Source organism: Salmo salar, chromosome ssa06 (assembly GCF_905237065.1).
Source record: "Salmo salar chromosome ssa06, Ssal_v3.1, whole genome shotgun sequence".
Taxonomy (NCBI): Eukaryota; Metazoa; Chordata; class Actinopteri; order Salmoniformes; family Salmonidae; genus Salmo; species Salmo salar.
Window position 1 is genome coordinate 45,751,712 of NC_059447.1, and position 23,123 is coordinate 45,774,834.

Genomic DNA, 23,123 nt, shown 5'->3' on the forward strand with positions numbered 1-23,123 from the left:
CAAATTAGTTCGCAACGAGCCAGGCGGCCCAAACTGTTGCATATACCCTGACTGCATGCAATGAACGCAAAATGACACAATTTCACCTGGTTAATATTGCCTGCTAACCTGGATTTCTTTTAGCTAAATATGCAGGTTTAAAAATATATACTTCTGTGTATTGATTTTAAGAAAGGCATTGATGTTTATGGTTAGGTACAGTCGTGCAACGATTGTGCTTTTTTCGCAAATGCGCTTTTGTTAAATCATCCCCCGTTTGGCGAAGTCGGCTGTTTTTGTTAGGAAGAATTAGTCTTCACAGTTCGCAACGAGCCAGGCGGCCCAAACTGCTGCATATACCCTGACTCAGTTTGCAAGAGAAGTGACACATTTTCCCTAGTTAAAAGAAATTCATGTTAGCAGGCAATATTAACAAAATATGCAGGTTTAAAAATATATACTTGTGATTTTAAGAAAGGCATTGATGTTTATGATTGGAGCAACGTGTACCTAAGTGATTATATGCAACGCAGGACAGGCTAGATAAACTAGTAATATCATCAACCATGTGTAGTTAACTAGTGATTATGATTGATTGATTGTTTTTTTATAAGTTAAGTTTAATGCTAGCTAGCAACTTACCTTGGATTCTTACTGCATTCGCGTAACAGGCAGGCTCCTCGTGGAGTGCAATGTAAAGCAGGTGGTTAGAGCGTTGGACTAGTTAACCATAAGGTTGCAAGATTGAATCCCTGAGCCGACAAGGTAAAGATCTGTCGTTCTGCCCCTGAACAAGGCAGTTAACCCACCGTTCCTAGGCAATCATTGAAAATAAGAATGTGTTCTTAACTGACTTGCCTAGTTAAATAAAGGTCTAAAAAAAAAAAAAATAATAAAAAAATCGGCCGAATCGGCGTCCAAAAATACCGATTTCCTATTGTTATGAAAACTTGAAATCGGCCCTAATTAATCGGCCATTACGATTAATCGGTCGACCTCTACTATAGTATTGCCAGCCTAATCTCGGGAGTTGATAGGCTTGAAGTCATAAACAGCGCAAAACTTGAAGCACAGCGAATAGCTGTTGGCAAACGCAGGAAAGTGCTGTTTGAATGAATTCTTATGAGCCTGCTGCTGCCTACCACCGCTCAGTCAGACTGCTCTATAAAATATCAAATCATAGAGTTGATTAACAGAAATAAGAGCCTTAGCTCATTAATATGGTCAAATCCGGAAACTATCATTTAGAAAACAAAACGTTTATTCTTTCAGTGTAATACGGAACCATTCCGTATTTTATCTAACGGATCTAAGTCTAAATATTGCGGTTACATTGCACAACCTTCAATGTTATGTCATAATTATGTAAAATTCAGGCAAATTAATTACGGTCTTTGTTAGGAAGAAATGGTCTTCACACAGTTCGCAACGAGCCAGGCGGCCCAAACTGCTGCATATACCCTGACTCTGCTTGCACAGAACGCAAGAGAAGTGACACAATTTCCCTTGTTAAAATAAATTAATGTTAGCAGGTAATATTAACTAAATATGCAGGTTAAAAAATATATACTTATGTATTGATTTTAAGAAAGGCATTGATGTTTATGGTTAGGTACACGTTGGTGCAACGACAGTGCTTTTTTTGCGAATGCACTTGTTAAAATCATCACCCGTTTGGTGAAATAGGCTGTGATTCGATGATAAATTAACAGGCACTGCATTGATTATATGCAACGCAGGACAAGCTAGATAACTACACATGGTTGATGATATTACTAGTTTAACTAGTGACTTATGTTAAGATTGATTGTTTTTTATAAGCCTGCCATGCAGTCTCCTCGTGGAGTGCAATGTGATCGACCATAATCAGCGTCCAAAAATGACGATTACCGATTTGTTATGAAAACTTGAAATCGGCCCTAATTAATCAGCCATGCCGATTTAATCGGTCAACTTCTAGTTTGTAGTGAAGTCAATGTTGGGGCCCACATGCAGTGACTGAACCGCTGGAGAGCTGAAGTGAAGGGGGGGGGGGGTGTCCTGGAGGACATCACCGACATCGGTGATGACTGACAACAATGTCTTCTCCCTGACCCCCTGACCTGAGGGAGTGTATAGAGCCAGGCCTAGTGACGGAGGAATGTTGAGAAGCATGTCGGTCAGTCAGCAGATGGGACGTGATCAGCATGACTGGAATGTCCCCTCTCCTCACAGCACAGCTCATAAATAGATACTTTCTTTGGCTTCTGTCACCACAGTGAAGAACACAAGAGCTCACAGATTAAGACCGTGTCCCTAGTAGAAGATACAAGGCCTAGCCTACTTTTGGGTTTGCGGGTCATCGTCCACTCCTGAATCACTGAAAATAATACTGTGACTAAATTAGTATTGTGACGGATGATGGGCACTCTGTGTAGGGTCAGTAGGTCTGAGTTCATGGGGTATTTTTATGCCTCCGTCAGTGGCAGGAGGTCTGTTGCCCTAAATTAAAGGGGCAGTTCACCAAAAATGACACATTGGTTTCCTTACCCTGTAAGCAGTCTATTGACAAGGTAGGACAGCAATTCATGCTTTGGTTTAGCTTCCCTAGCACTGTTTCCAAATGCTAACGTTTTAGCATATGTGGCACAAATCCCAGTCAAGTCATGGTACCGATATTAGCATTTTTCGCGCATCTACAGTGTATTCCATAGACTGCTTACAGGGTTGTAGTGGGGTAATATTTGACATATGCATATTATATATACCTCACCTGCGGCTCATAATAAGACTAAGCAATTAGCCTATTAAAATGTTTTTCTGACTCCGTAAAATATAGTTAAACCATGTGTAATCAAGTCTTATGTGTTTAGCTGACTAAGATCAAGGACTGGTCATGAGGAGCGAATATCAAAGCAAGTATTATTTAATAACGTTGTCAAACGAATGGACTCACATACAAGGCATAAAAGCGTAAGGTACAAGGCAATACTGACATTAACAAAGCATCATTCTAGGCATATACACTTAGTGTACAAAACATTAAAGGACACCTGCTTTTTCCATGACATAGCTTTCACCTGGTCAGTCTATGATCCCTGATTGACGTCACTTGTTAAATCCACTTCAATCAGTGTAGATGAAGGGGAGGAGACAGGTTAAATAAGAATTTTTCTGCCTTGAGACAATTGAGACATGGATTGTGTATGTGTGCCATTCAGAGGGTGAATGGGCAAGACTAAACATTTAAGTGCCTTTGAACGGGGTGTGGTAGTAGGTGCCAGGCGCACCGGTTTGTGTCAAGAACTGCAACGCTGCTGGGTTATTCATGCTCAACAGTTTCCTGTGTGTATCGAGAATGGTCCACCACCCAATGGACATCCAGCTAACTTGACACAACTGTGGGAAGCATTGGAGTCAACATGGGCCAGCATGTGCCTCGACGAATTGAGGCTGTTCTGAGGGCAAAATCCATGTCTCAATTGTCTCGAGGCTTAAAAAGCATTCTTTAACCTGTCTCTTCCCCGTCATCTACACTGATTTGAAGTGGATTTAACAAGTGACATCAATAAGGGATCGAAGCTTTTACCATTACAGGCAGAAACAGATTGAGATTATGACGTCATTTCAACCAGTTTTGCCCAGTAATTCCCCGCTGGGTCTGGGTTCATGATCCGCATTATCCCCAAACAATACCGGCTTCTCATCGAGTCAGGATAATGCCTGCCTGAGTTGCACAAATGGCATCAACATTTTCATTCAGGCATCTGAAAATAGAGCCAACGTTAGGGGATTTTGGTCCGATCACCAGAAACCTTGTTTGAATTTAGCCTAATCTTCTCTGTAATTACAAGAAAGAAGGACATGGTTTCCTCTTTGGGGAGAAATCAATGCAAGGCTTTTGTGAACTAAATTGTGTAATACTGTGGGGTAATTTCAGAACAATCCTTTCTTCTGTTTTACATAAAACCGGTCTGCTTTCCCTTAGCCTTGCAGCTTCACCCTCTCGACTATCCCAAGAGGGCAATCTTCCAGGGCTGTACTGTACAGACGGCCCTGGCTGGAGCCAAACAGTGACAATGTTAATTAAGAGCGGACACTCAGAAGGAGGACCCCAGAGAGGGCAAGGTGGATGCATTGCTGTAGCCTTTCTGGGCTCTTTTTTTTTCTGGTATTTTCTGGGACAGTGAAAGCAGGAAACCCCAGAAAGCAGCTTGTTTTCCTGTTTCTGCATTCCATCTCTGTCCCACACGATGCTCCACCCATTCTCCTCCTGACTCTCCCCTCTGTTTCTCAGTGAATCGACGGAACCAGCTGTTTTTGTCAAACGTTCCTTGTCATTCTGTGTGTCCCAAATGGCACCATATTCACTATAGGCACTATATAGGGAATAGGGTCCCATTTGAGACATTATGTGGATCTGCATGGATGGGCAGCGAACACTCCGAGCCTCAGACTACAACCGTTTCCCCTCTCTCCTCTTTAAAATTCTGTCTGACTGTGTCCTGTGGTCCAGCTGCAGACCTCGAATGACACCTCGAACTCTACGCTTACACAACAGTCAGGTGGACTTCTCTTAGTCGGCACGTTCTGCTTTACTCTGTTGTCACACAGAGGAGAAAGAGAATGTCGAGGAAGTGGAAAGGACTCTACTTTCAGCGCAGTCCGGCCTGGAGTCGCCTATTTCAGGAGCAGTATTCCCTAATCAGGTTCAACAATAGTGTTTAGTGGGTTAGGGTTACGTGAAGGGAGAGAACTTTGTTTTGAAAGGGCTTAGCTTTAATCAAACCCCAATTGGGTCATTAAGTTCATCTCATATGGTCCCCCCTTATATACGGCATGTGTTATGCTCAAATCGCCCACTTACTTGCCTCTAGCCTAATTTCACATGGATATACATGGTATGCTGAAACCAATTCAAGTGTAAATCTGAAGACTGCGTCTAGCCTAATCTGAGAGGAAAGCGTCTAGCCTAATCTGCAAAAAATTGTTGTTGTAAATGACATCTGAGGAGAAATGTCTCTATTTAATCTCTAAAATGTCTCTGTTTTATCACTGTGTCTACCGTCTGACATTGGGGATGTAGACTAGATTGAGAGCCAAGCATTTGAAGACTGAGGAGAGTTCCTCCATTTCTTCTCTTTTGGATTCTGCTGTATCATGCCGCTGCATTGGGCTGGGCGTGTGTCCCCCTGTCTGAGCATGCGCCAGCTTTCTTTCTGCAAGGACCAGAGGCTTTGCAGGCGCACCTTCCCTATCCCTTCCTTCCTTCCTTTCCCTCTCCGCTCACTCTCTTTCCCTCACCCTCCCTTACTCCTTTTGCCTCTCCTCTCGCCCTCTTTCCCTCTTCCAACAACAGTCTCCTTCCCCTTTGTCCCCTTCCTCTCTAAGTCTCCTTCTCTCTCTCCTCCCTGTCAGTATCAATCTCTGCCTCCTTTTCTTTCACTCCCATTCCCTCTCCATCTTTTTTCTCCCCTCGCCCTTTAGACACAGTCCCTCCCTGTCTCATTCTCGTTGTGTCGTCTGCTTTCCTTCTCTCCCCGTTCTTTTGTTCTCTTCTCTCCATCGTTGAGCTAGGCTAAATCCCACGCTGCATACTTTGTCCTTGCTGTGTTCTGTCTGCTGCTCTAATACTTTCTCCCTTTAGCTTTAACATTCCTTTCTTACAGCAAGGCAGTGGGGTAAGGGCTGGGTCGTCTCTGACGCGTTCGTGTTTAGAGTGGACCCCCCCCTCAGATTTCCCCTCTCTCTTTCCTTCTCTCTGCTTGCTGCAGCGACTGCTGATGAATATTAAAGAGGAGCGAGAGAGAGAGAGGGAGAGAGAGGCTTCCTTTGGGCGCTGCCTGGCTGTTCAGCAGGCTGGCAGCTCTCTCTGAGTGCAGCGCTGCTCTAGCTCCACCCACCTCCCTGGCTGTCTGCTGATATATAGTGGTGTGTGTGTGTGTGTGTGTGTGTTAGAGAGAAGTCCTATTCAGCGAGTAGCTCTCCAGGCTGACAGAGCTCCAAATCATCTCAGCCATTTTATTCCTCCCGCTCTTTAAAACTGCAATATGTAACTTTTTGGGCAACCTGACCAAATTCAGAAATAAATGTGAGTTATAGATCTGTCGTTCTCATTGAAAGCAAGTCTAAGAAGCGGTAGATCTGTTCTATATGCGCTATTTCTATGCTTCCTGTTCTTAAGTTTAGTTTTTGCCTCTTTTACTTTTGATTTTGTACACCAGCTTCAAACAGCTGAAAAGTACAATAAATCTGCATTTTTTTTTTATTTCACAAACTGAGGAAAAAACGCGGTGACACTAGCAAGAGCAGTGTGAGGGTTTCTTCTTCTTTCTCATCTTATTCAACTGTTACCACGCATCTGCAAAAAAAGATGGCTCAGATGTGCAAGTGCCTTTTGAATTTTGTCACATAAACTGAAATTAGGTGAACTATTAGAATTTTAGCAACCAGGACATGGCGGAGAAACTTCTGCACATTGCACCTTAAGTATTACAGAAAGACGATCCACAGAGGAGATGACAGGGAGGGAGAAGACATAGGATGAGAGACTGGGGAGTTTTTAGGTGACAGTCTAACATGCTCTGAGATTTGACCACTTTTAGGCTATGTCCTAGACAAATAGAGACATTGGTTAACACGTCTTGTCTCGATGCTTGGGTGTAAAACAATAATCAGGACCAACAAATCAACAGTCACATAAACGGGGTGTAGGCTAGGCTTATCGTGTCAAACGTGGAGAAAATGTTTATCCAGGCCTAGTGCTTTGCCTTTGATGACATGTTCCTTGACTAGTGGTGTAAACATTTAAAACGTTTTAAACGAAATTGGGATGAATTCCTAAAGGAAAAACAATGTTTATTTTGTTGGGGGGGGTTTCTCCACAAAATTTAAATCACAGTGCAGCTGGGTAGCTTGTTCTTTCTCTTCGCTAATGATGCGAGACGAGTGTGTTCAGTCTTCGGTCTGTTGTGTGTAGAATATCCTAGCCTATTCATTGATGATTGGCCCTGCTTTACACAGTGGTGTGTGTGTGTGTGTGTGTGTTGGCCTGGCGTTGGAGGGTGTTCAGCTAAGTGCGGGACAAAGGTTAGGTGTAAACGCCTGTGAGATGCTCAACAAAGAGGATTAACATGAGCATCCATCTGCCCCTCTGGCATTTCAGATCTGAAATCATATCACCAATTTGGTCTCCCCTCTCCCTCCCCTCCGGTTTTTGGGTAGCTGCCTCCTTTCTTTGTATCTCTCCAACTAGCTGAATGAAGGCATTCAGTTGTACAACTGACTAGGTATCCCCCTTTCCCTTAAATGGGGCCCTGCTCCCTCCTCTTTAGTAACTGAGTGAGCCTATTCGCAGTTAGCCTACGTCTTTCTCCTCGCCTCTTTGTTCGAGCCCTAAGGTAGCCTAATTGCAGTAGATTGACAGTGCATAAGGAGGTCTGTGGTTCTGGTACACACCGGGCTGTGATGTGATGCTCTTTGTGACTGCTCTGTCTGTGTGTCTCTCTCTCTCTCTCTCTCTCTCTCTCTCTCTCTCTCTCTCTCTCTCTCTCTTCCTCTCTCTCTAGGGCTACAGCAATCAGCCCACAAAGAGAATCAGAACACAGCTGCCAGACCAGTCACAGGCCAGTACAAATTACAGGGTGGGCTTGGCCAGAACATGGTTTCAACCCTTCTCTCTTGCCCAGTACGCCCATCCCCCGACTTGTCACTGGGAGAAATTCTATTCTGTCTAAAGATCACTGTAGTCCAGTCATTGTTTGTTAAATGCTGTGTGCCAGTTCAGTTTGCCTTGTCCTCCTGACTATGTTTTTCCTACTAACGTCACCAATATCATCTTGTACTATTTATACAGGACATAGGCTAGCTAACAGTTGCCATGTGCTCCGATCTCACAGATCTCACAGTGGCCAGATCTCGACCTCTTACTATTGGCCTATGCCTATTTAGAGTGAGGTGAGGTCATATAAAAAAAATACTCTAAGATAGGCTACTTGTATGGAGATCAAGTTATGATGTGATTATCTTTTTTTGTCAGTACAGGGGTCCGAAGCAGGTCTGAAGCAGATGCTGATTGTGTTTTGTCAGAAACTCAAAAGCAATCCTCTGTGCGGTATCGCTAAATGACGCAGTTCTACAGTCTTGTAAGGCAGTCCAGAAAATGCACACATGGAAGAAGCCCACATCGTCATGTGACCCCAAGCATAACAGAAAACAATCGCCCTCTTAATAATAAACACAAAAGCACGCCCAACCATTACATTTACATTATATTTAAGTCATTTAGCAGACGCTCTTATCCAGAGCGACTTACAAATTGGTGCATTCACCTTATGATATCCAGTGGAACAACCACTTTACAATAGTGCATCTAAATCTTTTAAGGGGGGGGTTAGAAGGATTACTTTATCCTATCCTAGGTATTCCTTAAAGAGGTGGGGTTTCAGGTGTCTCCGGAAGGTGGGGATTGACTCCGCTGTCCTGGCGTCGTGAGGGAGCTTGTTCCACCATTGGGGTGCCAGAGCAGCGAACAGTTTTGACTGGGCTGAGCGGGAGCTGTGCTTCCTCAGAGGTAGGGGGGCCAGCAGGCCAGAGGTGGATGAACGCAGTGCCCTTGTTTGGGTGTAGGGCCTGATCAGAGCCTGAAGGTATGGAGGTGCCGTTCCCTTCACAGCTCCGTAGGCAATCACCATGGTCTTGTAGCGGATGCGAGCTTCAACTGGAAGCCAGTGGAGGGAGCGACCAAACCAAGCCGCTGGACTTAAGGAAACAGAAACAGGATACGCCTGGCAGGCTGCCGTGTGTATTTTGAGAGGCACTTCCCCTTTGAGAAGACAGGAGGAAATCCCCCACACATTAATATGACCCTATTATTGGTGCATCTGATCTTGTAGTCTCTATGAGCTGCAGTGCAACACTTGTTTCTGCAGGAACAGTGGCCCGTGTGTGTGTGTGTGTGTGTGTGTGTGTGTGCGTGTGCGTGTTGTGTAGTCTCTGAGCTGCTGTTTCTGCAAGAGCAGGAGAGGAGCCGTCTTGGTTGGCCAGTGTTTATCTTGGCCACTTCCATCATCTTGCTTCATAACAAATAGAAGCATGCTCACATTACAGTACACCAACCCTGATGACATCCATTAAAGGGAAGTAGCTCAATGTAACATGAATCATGATTATCTAAGCTTAGCTGAGGAAGAGGATGATTGCCTCGAGTCTGTAGAGTAACTCAAAACATTAGAATAGCCTAGGTGTTGTCTCTCTACGCGCACTATTGAGGTGACAGCTTTGCTTGGGGACTCGAATCAGGGAAGAAACAGGTTAGGTCAAGCTACGTTGAGACATTAGGCCTACGTTGCTTTGGTATGTCCTTTGGTACCACATTAGACATAATGGAACTTTAGACTCTACCTAGCAAAAACCTGAAGAAGCAAAAGACACCTAGCCTAGTCCATTCAAATCATGATCACTGAGAAAGGGCATCAGACAAGTGTTTCTGTAATTCCATCTTCCCCGAGCCGCCAGTTCGTTGTTGCACCACGTCTGCCTGCGTTAGCAAAGCTGACTGCCCTTTCAGCTCCTAAAGTCCTTTGATTACATAACGCTTATATAAAGTGAGGGGGAGACAAAGGAAAATGTCCCGATTGTCCCTATCAGTCCCTATGAGGGGGCGACATAGAAATCGCAGTGTTGCAGGCCGTTGGTGTGACAATGGCAATAGAAGTTGGCAAGACAGCAGCGCAAACAGATCTGGGATCAGGCCCGTGTTCTTGTATGAAGGGTCTGGGTTGGTGACTAAGGCCTTTGGGCCGAAAAACACTGCACAATAAAACTGTGGGAGAATTCAACAGTGCGCTGGTATCTGTCTGTCTTTAGCTCAGCAGCCATATCCCTCTCTGTGGGGAACAGCACAGGCCCAACAAGCATGTATGCTGTGTGTCGATTTGGAATCGTTGTCAATGACTTCTCTTTCACCTTCACCCTTTGACATTGTAGCCTTTTACGGAGATCCCACCAACTTTGGTTGGTTCTCTCAGGCCTCTGCTCCTCTGACACCCTTTTGAAATAAGCCGACAACAACCGCAAGGTTTAGAATCCTCTCAGTTCAGTCCGTGTTCCGTGCAGTCTGAAAAAATGTGGAGGCCCCATCTCATTTTTCGAGGCGTTATTGAAAGCAGCAATTATCTGTCTCCACCTGCCAAAGTAGCTCGTGTGGATGACATCAAAACGAAGGTATCCAAACTGAATGGAGCGTTAACTCGTTGTCTTTTTTTTCTTCTTCCCTCCGTCTCCTCTCTCTCCTCCCAGCCTGAACTCGCTTCACCATGGATCAGCATCAAGACTTCAACTCGAGCATGGACGGCCACGCCGCCCTGCAATTCAACTCTGGGGAGACCACGGCCTCGGCTGCCCTGGCCAACATGACCCTGAAGGAACCCCTGGACCAGCGGGAGGTTAAGAAGCCTAACGGGATGTCAGATGCACACATGGGACCTGGGGACATGAAAGGTCAGTGATGGACTAGGTCACTAGGACTGTAGATTCTGACAGCGGAGGGTTATGGAAAAGAGAGAATATCAGATACATATTCTTGGAAAAATAAGTTTCTTAGAATCTGGTCAATCTGTTTTAGCATTTCTTTTAGACCTTAATAGTAAAAAGCAGACTGTGGCGATCTGTTTCATCCATCCAGATAGAAGCCAAGGATGTTATTGTTCTCTGCAGTACCCTTCCTTATAGTGCATGGTTAAATAACCCTACAGACGTGTGTTTACGTTTACACTAATCCAGGCATTTGGGTCAGTCTCTCCTCAGACAGACATTCTATCCTGTATTATACAGACCCAACACTCACTTCCAGAAAACAGGATTCAGATGGTGAAACAAATAAGAGCAGGGAGAGGGATGCATATGCTGATAATATAAACACATTTTGGTTTTTACTCCAGAGGATCTTAAAGGGATACTACGAGATTCTGGCAATTAGTCGTTTTTCTACTTAGCCAGTCAGATGATCTCGTGGATACCATTTGTATGTCTCTGCGTGCAGTATGAAGGAAGTTGGAGGTAGTTTCAACCAGCCAATGCTAACTATCGCTAGCGCAATGACTGGAAGTCTACAGTTACAGTAGCATACGCCCGAATTTCCGAGTGTCCCTATAACGTACTGAGTTTTGCCTAGTTCTATTGGATGACATGCACCAGCTGTCGCAGCTTTTGAGGTTTTGGTTCTTGTACAGTAGGCCGACAGTATGTCAGTGACCATATGAGGCCTAAATATTACATGATAGTCTATCTATATCTAGAAAAGAAAGGAATGCATATTCCATCAAGGATGTTGCTTTAAGTTCTCCATTCGGGTATTTTTATCCTCAGTATTTCGCTTCACGTAGAATACTTCCTCTTTAGGGAGCAGAAGGGCATTACTACCACTCTTACTGTACAGCTTACACTACGCCACTGAAGAACAAAAGGAACAACTTCTAAAGCAAGGCATCTTGTGTTTTGAGTCGGAAATGTAGGGCACACTGGGACTGGGGCCTGTTCTTTTTTTCCAAAATATATTCCACTATACCTCTTAACTGCGTCCTCAATATGTTCACCAAACACCTACCTCAAAATATAGGCTAGCCCGCTCTTTTGTTCCAACTAACCTGATGTGATGCCTGTTTTTTTTTCTTTCTCTCTCTCACTAACTAATAATCTTGCCTCTGTCTCACGTAGATGATTTGCTGGAGCTGTCACCTGAACTGAAATCACAGCCTCAAGCACCAGTGTCAGAGGTCTCTGTGTCTAAGAGCGCCCTCTCGGGTATGCTGCTCCTCACATCCAAACCCTTTATTTCTATTAGGGGTTGTGTGAGCTGCAGGGTTGGGCTCAATTCCATTTTGTTTAGTGTCCATTCACGAAATGTTTCAGGAATTGATTCATGAATCAGAAATACTTCATAAACAAATCATAAATTGATCATGAATAGATTATTATGAAATGGAATTGAGTCCACCTCTGGTTGTGATTGTGCCTCTTGTCATGGCTTCAAAAGCAATTTGCTCATTGGTTCCATTTGGCCTCTGCCTCTTCGCGAATCATCATCCAGCTTCTTGTCACAACCTCAACATGTGTTTGATTTAGCTTCTTGCTTCGCAGCTGCCTGCTTCACTTTTCACAGATAACACCTGGATTCTGAGTGCCTTTGTATCCCCCAAAATAATGTGCTTCCTCTTTTCCTCTCTTCTCTTCCTCTCTTTTCCTGTTTCTTCCTCCAGTTTTCAGTTTACGTAATCAGCGCCCAATGCTTCTTTTGAATTATTTGCAGCGACCATTGCTTATTTTTAATTAGTTGCCTCTCTGTCTCTCTGTCTGTAGGAATGAGAGAGAGAGAGACAAAGGTCAGTTCTTCTGAGGGCGTCTGCCTTTCCTTCCTAATGCATTTTTTATGAAATCTCCTGTCAGGATTTGAGGTTGATTCCGCTGTTCCCCTGCTGCTGGCCTCGCAACAATCCATGATATTTCCTGCTTCTGTTCATAAATTTCATTTTTTTATTATTAATTATTATGCCATGCTTCTGAGTTCTGTTCTAAGTTCTGTGTGGGGAACTATCTTGTTGTTGTAGCTTTTCAGGGCACTTTTCATTCAGGTCACACTGATAGAAAAAGCCAACCCCACCCAGATTGTAGCATCAGGCCTGGAGTTGTGGCTCTCGTATTCATGATTGTCTGCATCCTAACTGTTAGCATGAAGTTTTAGGCTGTCGTCAGGACAAAGACAGTGGACGTAAGCTTCCTGTATTTAGACAATTGTTCCGTCGGCGGTCAGTAAGTTAAGAGACCGTTGTGGTTTTGAATCTGAGAACGGCGTTGCGTAAGTGGCACTCTGCAGTAACATGCTCTCTCAACAGACACGGCCAACAGGCCAACCTCAGAATAAGTGAAAGGGGGGGTTTCTGGGCTAATGGGTCAATATGGTCGCTACTTAACCGGTGCTGTGGCCTTGGTCAGCACGGTGGCGCCATGGTAACAGAAGGCTGAACCTCACAGTCCCTATAGAGCCACATCCATAGCTAGTCACCACAGAGCATTTTAAACATGGCTTGTAGAATTGATGTCATGGACGTCAATTCATCCTCACACTCTGTTCATTTACCATAGGAAGTGATGGTCACGGGGCTCATAATGCTTCGTATAATCGCATCCTTGGTGTTATAACCCCTTTAGCTATTAACACACTCAGTGACTCCAGGTCTCTCAACTGTCAGTGGGCCTTTATTCAACAATGATTTATGGTATTGCCAGAAGGACAAAAGGCACTTTGGCGGTGGTGTTATCTCAACAACAGCCTACAGCTAAAGATACCACGGTATCTGCTCTGCTGTGCACTACAGGCCAGCCTTGGCTCTAACCCCTGTCCACCAAAACATAAAAGATTGAGCAATTTCCATGAATGGAACTATGTGCGTAATGGAATTAGTTCCAAACCTTCCTTGAAACACTGGCATGAACAATATACCGCAGGAGACAACAAGAGAACACAAGGCTAGATATCTAGATTTAGGTCTACATTGTAGGAACTCGTGTTCATTTCCCTGTGCGTATTGTAGGTCTACTACCAGCAATAGTCTATAAGTTACACTTGTCAATAGAGGATAGCCAACTGGAATACAAGGTCCATGATGCATGTGTCTGGTGTTTTAGTCCTTAACTGGGGTTCAGTGTCTATGACTGCCCTATTAGCTGTAGGCATAATCATTTATAGCCACTGAGATGATGCTGAGCTTGCAGACTATTAACTGTTATTGGTTGACATGGAGGAATCATCAATCTTTCCTGGAATCGAAATTTGCTGATAAAGCGTTTCTTATTAACACCTATGCTACCCCCCCCCCTCGACCCCAGAAAATGTTCGATACAATGCCTTAATTAATACCCCTTGATTTATTCCACGTTTTGTTATGTTACAGCCTGAATTCACCCATCTACACACAATAGCTCATAATGAGAGAGAATTTCTTTTGTTGAAATTGTTTTGCAAATTGATTGAGAATGAAATTAAAAATGTCTTATTTACATGGGTATAAGTAAGTCTCTAAGAGCTTTCCACACCTGGATTGTGCAACATTTGCCTATTATTATTTTCAAAATTCTTCAAGCTCTGTCAAAGTGGTTGATGATCATTGCTAGACAACCATTTTCAGGTCTTGCCATAGATTTTGTGTTATTGTGTTATTGACTGTATGTTTGTTTATTCCATGTGTAACTCTGTGTTGTTGTTTGTGTCACACTGATTTGCTTAATCTTGGCCAGGTCGCAGTTGTAAATGAGAACTTGTTCACAACTAGTCTACCTGGTTAAATAAAGGTGAAAAACTGTAACTCAGCCACTCAGGAACATTCACTGTCTTCTTGGTAAGCAACTCCAGTGTCGATTTGGCCTTGTGTTTTAGGTTATTGTCTTGCTGAAAGGTGAATTCATCTCCCAGTGTCTGATGGAAAGGTTCTCCTCTAGGATTTTGCCTGTGCTTAGCTCCATTCAGTTTATTTTTTATCCTGAGAAACTCCCCAGTCCTTAATGATTACAAGCATACCCATAACATTATGCAGCCACCACTATGCTTGAAATATGTATGTTTGGGGCAAATCCAATAAAACACAATACTTTGTATTCAGGTAAAAAAAAAAAAAAAAAACATGCATTTGCCACATTTTATGCAGTATTAGGTCTACTTTAGTAGGTTGTTGCAAACAGGATGAATGCTTTTGTAATATTTTTATTCTGTATAGGCTTCCTTCTTTTCACTCTGTTAATTAGGTTAGTATTGTGGAGTAACTACAATGTTGTTCATCCATCCTGTCACAGCCGTTAAACTCTAACTGTTTTAAAGTCACCATTGCATGGTGAAATCCCTGAGCGGTTTCCTTCCTCTTCGGCAACTGATTTAGGAAGGACGGTTGTATCTTTGTAGTGACTGGGTATACTGATACACCATCCAAAGTGTAATGAATAACTTCACCATGCTCAAAGGGATATTCAGTGTCTGCTTTGTTTGCTTTGCTTACATTTACCTATCTACCAATAGGTGCCCTTCTTTGCGAGGCATTGGAAAACCTCCCTGGTCTTTGTGGTTGAATATGTGTTTGAAATTCACTGCTCGACTGAAGGACCTTACCTTAACTTGTGTGGGGAACAGAGATGAGCTAGTCATTCAAAAATCATGTTAACTATTATCGCACACAGAGTGAGTTCATGCAACGTATTATGTGACTTGTTAAGCACATTTTTACTCCAGAACTTATTTAGGCTTGCCGTTACAAAGTGGTTAAATACTTATTGACTCAAGACATTTCAGCTTTTCATTTGTATTGAATTTATAAACAATTTGAAAAACAGAATTACACTTTGAGATTATGGGGTATTGTGTGTGTAGGCTAGTGACAAAACAATCTCAAATGAATCCATTTTAAATTCAGGCTGTAAATGTGGGAAACGTCAAGGGGTGTGAATACTTTCTGAAGACAATGTAGATCAACAGATAGGCAGTCGTGCCCCTTCATTGCCCACACTTGCGCATGACCGAGAGTACGTTAGTGGTTTTAGCGAGCTTTAGACTAGAGGATTTATTTCAGCAGGCGGTGCGTGTGTGTGGTTAAGTTTGATCATAATTGTGTGAGTGCTCGCTGAATGTTGGGAGATCAACTTACCGGTACCTGTAGAAAGTCTAATGAAGTCCCCCTTTTCCTTTTCTCGTCTTCCCTATCCTCTCCCTCTCCCATCGAACCCTGGACCATGCAGCTACCGGAGGGACAACCGCTACAGGTCAAGGTATGACTACAATACCCATCTGACATCTCTCTTCCTCAGACTACATGTAGCCATGAGGAAGTAGAGTTTCTGAGACCAACTTCCGTCCATATCAAATCATCATCAACGTCTCTTATTTTCAACTATTCATTCCAATAGCTCATATACCAATTGAAACCAAGGTTGGGTTTACCATTGAGAGTAATGGACAAACTCCAGTATTGATTTGAACCACAACTCATCTCAATCACCATTATAGTAGTACTACAGCGTGTGCATTATAGAACAGAGGACACTGTTTGATTGGAATCTTTTACTGTATAGATTCACAGTTTTATACTGATCCCTTGAAATGTATTTATCTTAAGTGGGTAATGGAGTTTGATTACAAGAGCAAAGTTGCTCCTTTTCAAGGATGTCAGAATTGATCTCACGCTGAGGGATACCACACCATAACTACAGTTTTAACCATGTTTTGTTTACATGTAATTTGTTTAACGTTACAAACATTGGAGTAAAACAAGCTTATTTTGGGTTCTAATGGGATATGACTGTTGAACTAAGATCTCGAGGCAAAAGTTATATTCTTCAAGAATCAATGGGTACATATCATTCATTTCTAAGTCCAGAAATGGATATAGCAACTGCAGATATCCCCTTTAAAAGGAAGAGAACCATGATGTACTTACTGTATGTGAGGCTAGCAGCCAGAAAACCCGCCGTAAAGCCCATTTGCAAATTGGACAGTGCGGCAGCCAGTAGACTGGCATTGATTCATCACCATTGCAATTTCATTTATCACATGGCTTTTCACAACAATCCAAGAGAGAGAGAAATACAGCGCTGTTGGGTCATTGTGAGTACTGTGTTGAATGAGACACTTTTCGTATTGATGTGATTTTGCTTTGATTTCTGCTGTGAATTTGGTTGATGGCAGAAGTTGATAGTTTAGTGTTTGAGCTGTAAGGTGCTTTTTATGAACCCATATTTACGTACATAGTTCATAGCTCTCATTGCATAGTCTACCCATCTTTTCTGCTATAAACATGGAAGCAAAATGTTTGCAACTGCAAACTGAGCTTCTTATAAAAAACACCTACAGCTCTCAACATTTAGGTGCAAAAACAATCCAGATAATTGTAGTTTATGCATTTGATGTTTCATTGTTGTTCCTGTTGATGCCAGCAAAAAAGGTTCCTTTGCCCTTTGTTTTGTGTACCTTCTCCTTCAGTGGTTCTTTTCTTTCCTTTCGATTCTTTCTTTCCCTTTATTTCTGTTCCTTTTGTTGGGTGTTGAATGTGTGTCTCTGAGGAGGAGGTAAGTGTCTCTAACACCACAGTCCTGCTGTGGATCTATCCCTCTGTCCCTTATCGTTCTGCTTCCCGGTTCCCACCACACCAGAGGAGCTCACCGCATTGCTCAGCCCCACGCCAGGAGGCCTCAGTCCTGCCACAGAGAGCGGCCGCAGTAGCAGGTCCGGCTTTGCCGACGGTGGGAGCGAAGATGGGGAGAGAGCTGGGTCGGTGAGCCCCCGGGCGTCTCCTTCAGCCCCTGAAGCCCCAATCGAGAGGGACACACCAAGGCTCTTCTACCCAGACTCGCTGGGGTCTGAGCTGAAGAGGAGCCCGTCTGACAAGGTCTCTGATGTCTCTGTGGACCACAGCCTGAGCGGCTCTGGGTCTGAGGACGAGGATAAGAAGGACGTATGTGAGAGCAAGGAGGCTCCTACCACGGCCTATGAAGACATGATCAGTCCTGGGAAGCCTCAGAGCCCTCTCTTCACAGAAAAGGAGGGGACGAAAGAGCAGGAGGCTGAAGAAAAAGAGGAGGATAGCGACGAGGAAGAGGATGAAGAAGAGGAAGAGAGAACAGAGGTGTCAACGATCCGCAGGAGGCCACGGCGTGAAGCCAGCTCAGAAGAGGAAGAGCAGCAGAAAGATGAAGGTCGCGCCCCTGTCATTCCCGTTGCCATGACCCCGGAGGAAGCCAAGCAGCGCGTCCTGTCCTTTGACTACACGGAGCCTGAGGGACACCCCCCTGGTCAGGGCATCCCTGCAGGGTGGCAGAACGGAGCAGACAAGACCCCCCCAGAGAGCAAGAGCCCTGACTCCAACAGGGCCGACCCTGGATCTCCCTTCTCCCCTAGCACCGCAGCCGACCGGACCCAGGACCAGTCTCCTCTCATCGAGCACCAGCCAGACGCCCGCGACGAGATGGAGCAGGTGACTGAGGAGCAGGTGACTGAGGAGCAGGTGACTGAGGAGGAGGTGCAGGAGGAAGAAGAGGTGCAGGAGAAGGTAGCTAGTCCCCTGCCCATGATTGCTGTGCCCCAGATGGAGGTTGAGCCCGTCCAGATGGAAGACGAGCCTGTGAAGACCTCAAAGGACACTCAAGGCCAATACCTGGAGTCTGCAGATGAGGACGACATCGCAGCAGTGACAGCAACTCAGTCGGCAATCAAAGCCAAACCTGCAGAAGCCAAACCTGCAGAAACGAAGCCTAAGGCTGGCAAGCCTGCTAGTGGCCTCAAAGGTGATGCCAAAGGAGGTGCTCCCACAGCAGCCAAAGGCCCGGTCAGGAAAGATAAGAAAGTGACCGCTACTGCTGTTGCCCCTCCCACCGCCGCTAAAACTCAGAAAGCACCCCCAAAAGATGCCGCCCCACCGGGCAGAAAAGCAAATGTTCCAGGTGCCCAGCTCAAAGGTCTGTTTTCCGTTCTAGTTTATCAATCCCACCTCTCCACCACCTCCTTTCTTTTCTCTCACAGATATTTTTTTTCTTACTAGAGCAACACAATAAAGCAGCACCCTTTCTGAAAAACACGCACAAAACGCAAAATATGAACGTTCGGTTGATGAAACGGACTGCTTTTGTAGCCACCACCACCGGTTTCTTTCTTGTCTCTTCTTTGTTCACTTCGTTCTCTTTCGAGCTTTATCTTCTCTGTGTTTGTGGTCTGTGTTCTGTCTGTGTTTCCAGCCCCTGTTTATGTCACTAACCCTCCTGTGCCCAAATTATTTTTGCTGGCAATGTTTTCCACTGGTCAGCCCCTTTTGCATGTCACTTGCATGTTTGTTGGGTGTGCAACATCACATCATCGTGACTGTGTATTTATGGGTCACCTTCCCTTCCACCTCCCGTCTTCTGAAACACACACACACACACACACACACACACACACACACACACACACACACACACACACACGTATGGTTCACAAGTGTATGCACACACCACACTCTGGCTACTGTTTCCTGCCCATCTATCATATTACCAGAAATGTGTAAGTCAGCACTGTTTGTCAGTGTACATGGATGCTTACATTAAACCGATCTTCCCCATCAGTAGTGGTATTTGTTACACACTACCACTACTAATCAATAGATGGATCACTGGTTCTCTTTATGCTAATCATCTAAAGGTTGCCTAAATTGCCAATTATCAATAATGATCAGATGGTAGCTGATAAGCACTTGCACATGACATAATAACAAAATGATTCCCGTTTCAATGGTACATTTTCTGTAAAAGCTTTTTTAAATGATTACTGGACTCCCAAGAGTCTAAATAATGAATCAGTTTAATGGGAACCACCCACTCTATCAATACAGCCCTGTCACTCACTCAGGGTCCTAGTTGGACTAATGGGGTCATCTATTGATAGGAGATAAACATTATTGCCTGCCTAACTAACCATTTGCAAGCACCACAGTCACCACGGAGACCCAATTTCGTGCTTATCCAATAACACGCAGGCTTGACGTAAAAAAAAGACGGTTTCTAAGCAGTTGTCTGTACCACATTCATTGGCCCTAAAACTAATTTAGTCCCCCCCTCAAATGATTAGCCTAGTCCCAGACAGTGTATTATGATCTCTGTGATTCTCTGAGTGGACTGATTAGGGGGATAGAAATCAGGCCATTTTTGAGAGTCTAGTTTTTAATATAGACGACTTAATGTGCTAAAACCTCCCCATGCAGTGTAATATCAATACACAGATAATTGCGAATCTGGGGCAAGTTTCAAATTAAAGTTCAATAAAAGTTTGACAAATTTACTTTCTGGCAATTCATTTCATGGTGCTGACAATTACCTTGAAATCCAAAAGCAACTTTAACACATCCGGATACAGCAACTAGAGTAGTTAACAACATGCATGAACAGGCAATTTAGCATCAGAGAGTTAGCCTAGCCTAGCACAGCGAGGTCTCAAAGTTGCTGATGAGACAGGACTATGATATTAGCACTGACTCAGTCCCGTTCTTTGACCCTCTCTTGCAGCCAAAGCCAGTGCAGGGCCTGGGAAAGAAGCAGCTGAGAAAAAGGTAGGTGATAACTAATGTGTGGACCAGAGGACTGACCTCTGGAGTGACCTTGCGATACAGCAGGCATCAATATATCTCAGTGCTTTACTTTACAGCTGCAAAGGAGGTTCCAAACATGTTGGCTCAAATTTTACATAAACTTTTGCATCAACCATCTGTCTTCAACTGAATGCCCTAAAAAACTGATGGTTTTGCTCTGCAATTGCAGTACAGAACATCTGCATGTAAAGCCATTCACCAATCACACACAGTATTTGACATTTGATTGATTTTAAGATTTTTACTGTTTACATTTTTTTTAATTGCTTAAATTGGTTTCAATTGTTTAAGTCTATATCGCTTATAGCTTTTTGTTAAGTTCCACCATCGTAATGCATTTCTTTAAATGTTTGCTTTCACTTTTGTCTTTTCCTTTGTGTTTCATAACACTTTTTTATCACCTTTGGTCACAAGACACCCAACGCCACCACACCTGCCAAAGCATCCACCCCCAAACGACCCTCCTCGGTCCAAACCACCCCCAACAAAAAGCCTTGGTCCTCTTCCTCTGCCCCAGCCTGCAACACTAGCAGGCCCAGCTCAATATTTAAACCCAGTCCAGGCAGTGCAGGAGCCAGAGAACCCAGGCCAAGGGTAAGTAACACATGGACAGGCCTCAACTTTGACCACTATCCCAGACCCAGGCCAGCCTATCCATAGGCTCATAATGCTCAATGGCATTATGACTCGAATACTTCAAAGTTCCATGGTGTTTGAGGATCTTATGCAATGCCTCTCCTAAACCCGAAATACTCAGTCAGTTCTTTCCCAAATTAGTCAGGAGTCTTTTGTTTCAACACAGGTTCATCGCTTGTTGTGTAGTTTCCAGTTTTTCCCATTCTAGACCTAACCATGCTGTTTGGTTTCCAGACTGGAGATGGGAAGACTGCCAGCACCAGGACACCAGGTGCTAAACCCCAGGGTGCTGGGACCAGGATGCAGACCAAGGCCACTGCTGGAGGTCAGTCAGTACTCAGGACAAGTTCATCAGATGCTCAACTCTCAATGTGTTCCTTTAACTAAAGTTGTACAGCAGTACCTACAACGTGACCAGATGCAATCACCATTAATCCATCGAGAGTTCCCCAATTCGAGAGAGGTTAACAAATGGAGTGTGAACAGAGATGAGAGAGCATGATAAGGATATGGTCAGACTCCATATCCCCATTGAAAAAGGTTCACCTACATTTGCTTTCTCTAACACGTGGCAGCTTGACTACATTTACATCTCCAGCACGTTGGATGGTGTCACTACAGTTTGCTGTGCTCTCTTTGGAATGGAGTGATGGAGAGAAAAATGTCTGGACATTTTGGCTTTAACTACAGGCTGAGCAAAACATCATCGGCACCTAATTCAAATAATTGAACTTTTACAGGTCTTGTTCCTGAAAACGTATTATCAGGAGTACAACATAGATTGGAATAACCTAATCCAAGATTATGTTTCTCCTAACCTTGTAGTGGATTCCCCCAAGACGCCCCAAGATCGTAGTGGCTACAGCAGCCCCAGCACACCCAAGTCCCCTGCCAGCCGGGAGGTGAAGAAGGTGGCGGTGGTGCGGACCCCTCCTAAATCCCCTGGGTCCATGAGGGGGCGCAGTCCGGTTCCCCTGGCAGCCCCCATGCCTGACCTGAAGAACGTCCGGTCAAAGATTGGCTCCACGGAGAACATCAAGCACTCGCCTGGTGGAGGACGGGTAAGGGCTTGAAACCGTTTTCTTTCGTTTTTATGATATGTAGGGTTGAAGAATTCCAGAAACCTTCCCAAAGTGTGGAGTTTTTTCAGAAACCCAGGTAAGAGGGGAGGGAATCTGCCAACAGAAAATCCTCCAACCTGGATTTCTGAAAAACCCAGGAACTTTTACAACCCTAGTGTACAACCCTAGTGCTGTTTTTCTTAGCTATCTTTCCCCCAAGCTTAAGTTATTTATCACAGGCCGGAATCCATGTACTACTCCTTAACTCCAGTAATTGGCCATTCAAAGCTTTTGTTCGAGTTGTGATCACAAATGACTTTACGGTCGGTATATGTTGAATATGTCCAGAACAATAAAAAAAATGGTTTGTTCTGTATTAGTTCCTTGGATGTTGTAAGGACAACGCTTTCTTCCTCCTGACTCTTTCAGGTGCAAATAGTTGAGAAGAAGATGGATTTAAGTAACGTTCAGTCAAAGTGTGGCTCCAAAGCCAATCTCAAGTATACCCCAGGAGGTGGCAATGTGAGTAACACAGACGGCATGGCGGTCAAGAGACTGCAGACAGAGACATTACCCATTTCAGGACTCCTACAGTACACAACCCACAAACTTCCATAAAGACTGGTCACTTGATCATTGATCTGTAACTATTTTTGAGATCATGTCAGATATGACCTCAAATGTCAGATATCCCTGACCTGTAAAATAAGGACATTGCCTCACGCCTGTAACTTCTGAGTGTGAGAAATCTAGCTATTGAATTGGTACCTGCAGAGTAGACACCAATCATGAACTTGTAGATAATCCGGTTTAAGTAAATTGTAAAATAGGAGTCTGCAGCAAGGTCCACATCGCAGCCTTGCATCTGCTGCAGCAACCTGCCAGAAAGATAATGTTATTTTCGCCTCTCTACCTCTTCCAGAGTAAATTTGACATAAGAAGATCAACTTGTCTAGTGTTAAGTCTAGGTGTGGCTCCAAAGACAATCTCAAGCATGTCCCCAGAGTTGGTAACGTGAGTAACTTGGGGATGAACTCATGGCTTGGTCTTGAGTCTTCCTGCAGTTAGGACCAGATCATGGCTTTGGCCAGAACATAAAGGCTATTCCTTCTCCACTCTCCGCTCCTCCTAGACTTAAAGGAAATGAGGACTTCAGTAGTTTATAGCTAGATAGTTTACAGAATGATAGTTACCTCTAGTGGAACCCCGTTCCGCCAGCGGAACCCCTAGCCAACAGCCAATGGGATCGCATGGCGCGAAATACAAAAACAACTAAAAAACCATAATTCAATTTTCTCAAACATACGACTATTTTACA

The 23,123-nt window shown here is 44.1% G+C and overlaps 1 protein-coding gene across 11 annotated transcripts in view; it reads left to right on the plus strand.

Moving 5' to 3' along the window:
- LOC106607459 (microtubule-associated protein tau) overlaps nucleotides 1-23,123 on the plus strand; it is a 46,784-nt gene that overhangs the window by 10,653 nt on the left and 13,008 nt on the right. For 3 of the 11 annotated variants that reach the window (XM_014204424.2, XM_014204429.2, XM_014204428.2), the window contains exons 2-10: nucleotides 10,258-10,458; nucleotides 11,674-11,760; nucleotides 15,736-15,765; nucleotides 17,146-18,447; nucleotides 20,026-20,069; nucleotides 20,523-20,702; nucleotides 20,979-21,069; nucleotides 21,570-21,805; nucleotides 22,235-22,327. In XM_014204424.2, coding sequence (XP_014059899.2) covers nucleotides 10,275-10,458; nucleotides 11,674-11,760; nucleotides 15,736-15,765; nucleotides 17,146-18,447; nucleotides 20,026-20,069; nucleotides 20,523-20,702; nucleotides 20,979-21,069; nucleotides 21,570-21,805; nucleotides 22,235-22,327 — 2,247 coding nt within the window. In that variant the 5' untranslated portion in view covers nucleotides 10,258-10,274. Of the gene's footprint in view, nucleotides 1-7,526; nucleotides 7,602-10,257; nucleotides 10,459-11,673; nucleotides 11,761-15,735; nucleotides 15,766-17,145; nucleotides 18,448-20,025; nucleotides 20,070-20,522; nucleotides 20,703-20,978; nucleotides 21,070-21,569; nucleotides 21,806-22,234; nucleotides 22,328-23,123 lie in introns of all 11 variants that reach the window. The other 8 variants (XM_014204425.2, XM_014204426.2, XM_014204431.2 and 5 more) reach the window with 5 other exon arrangements.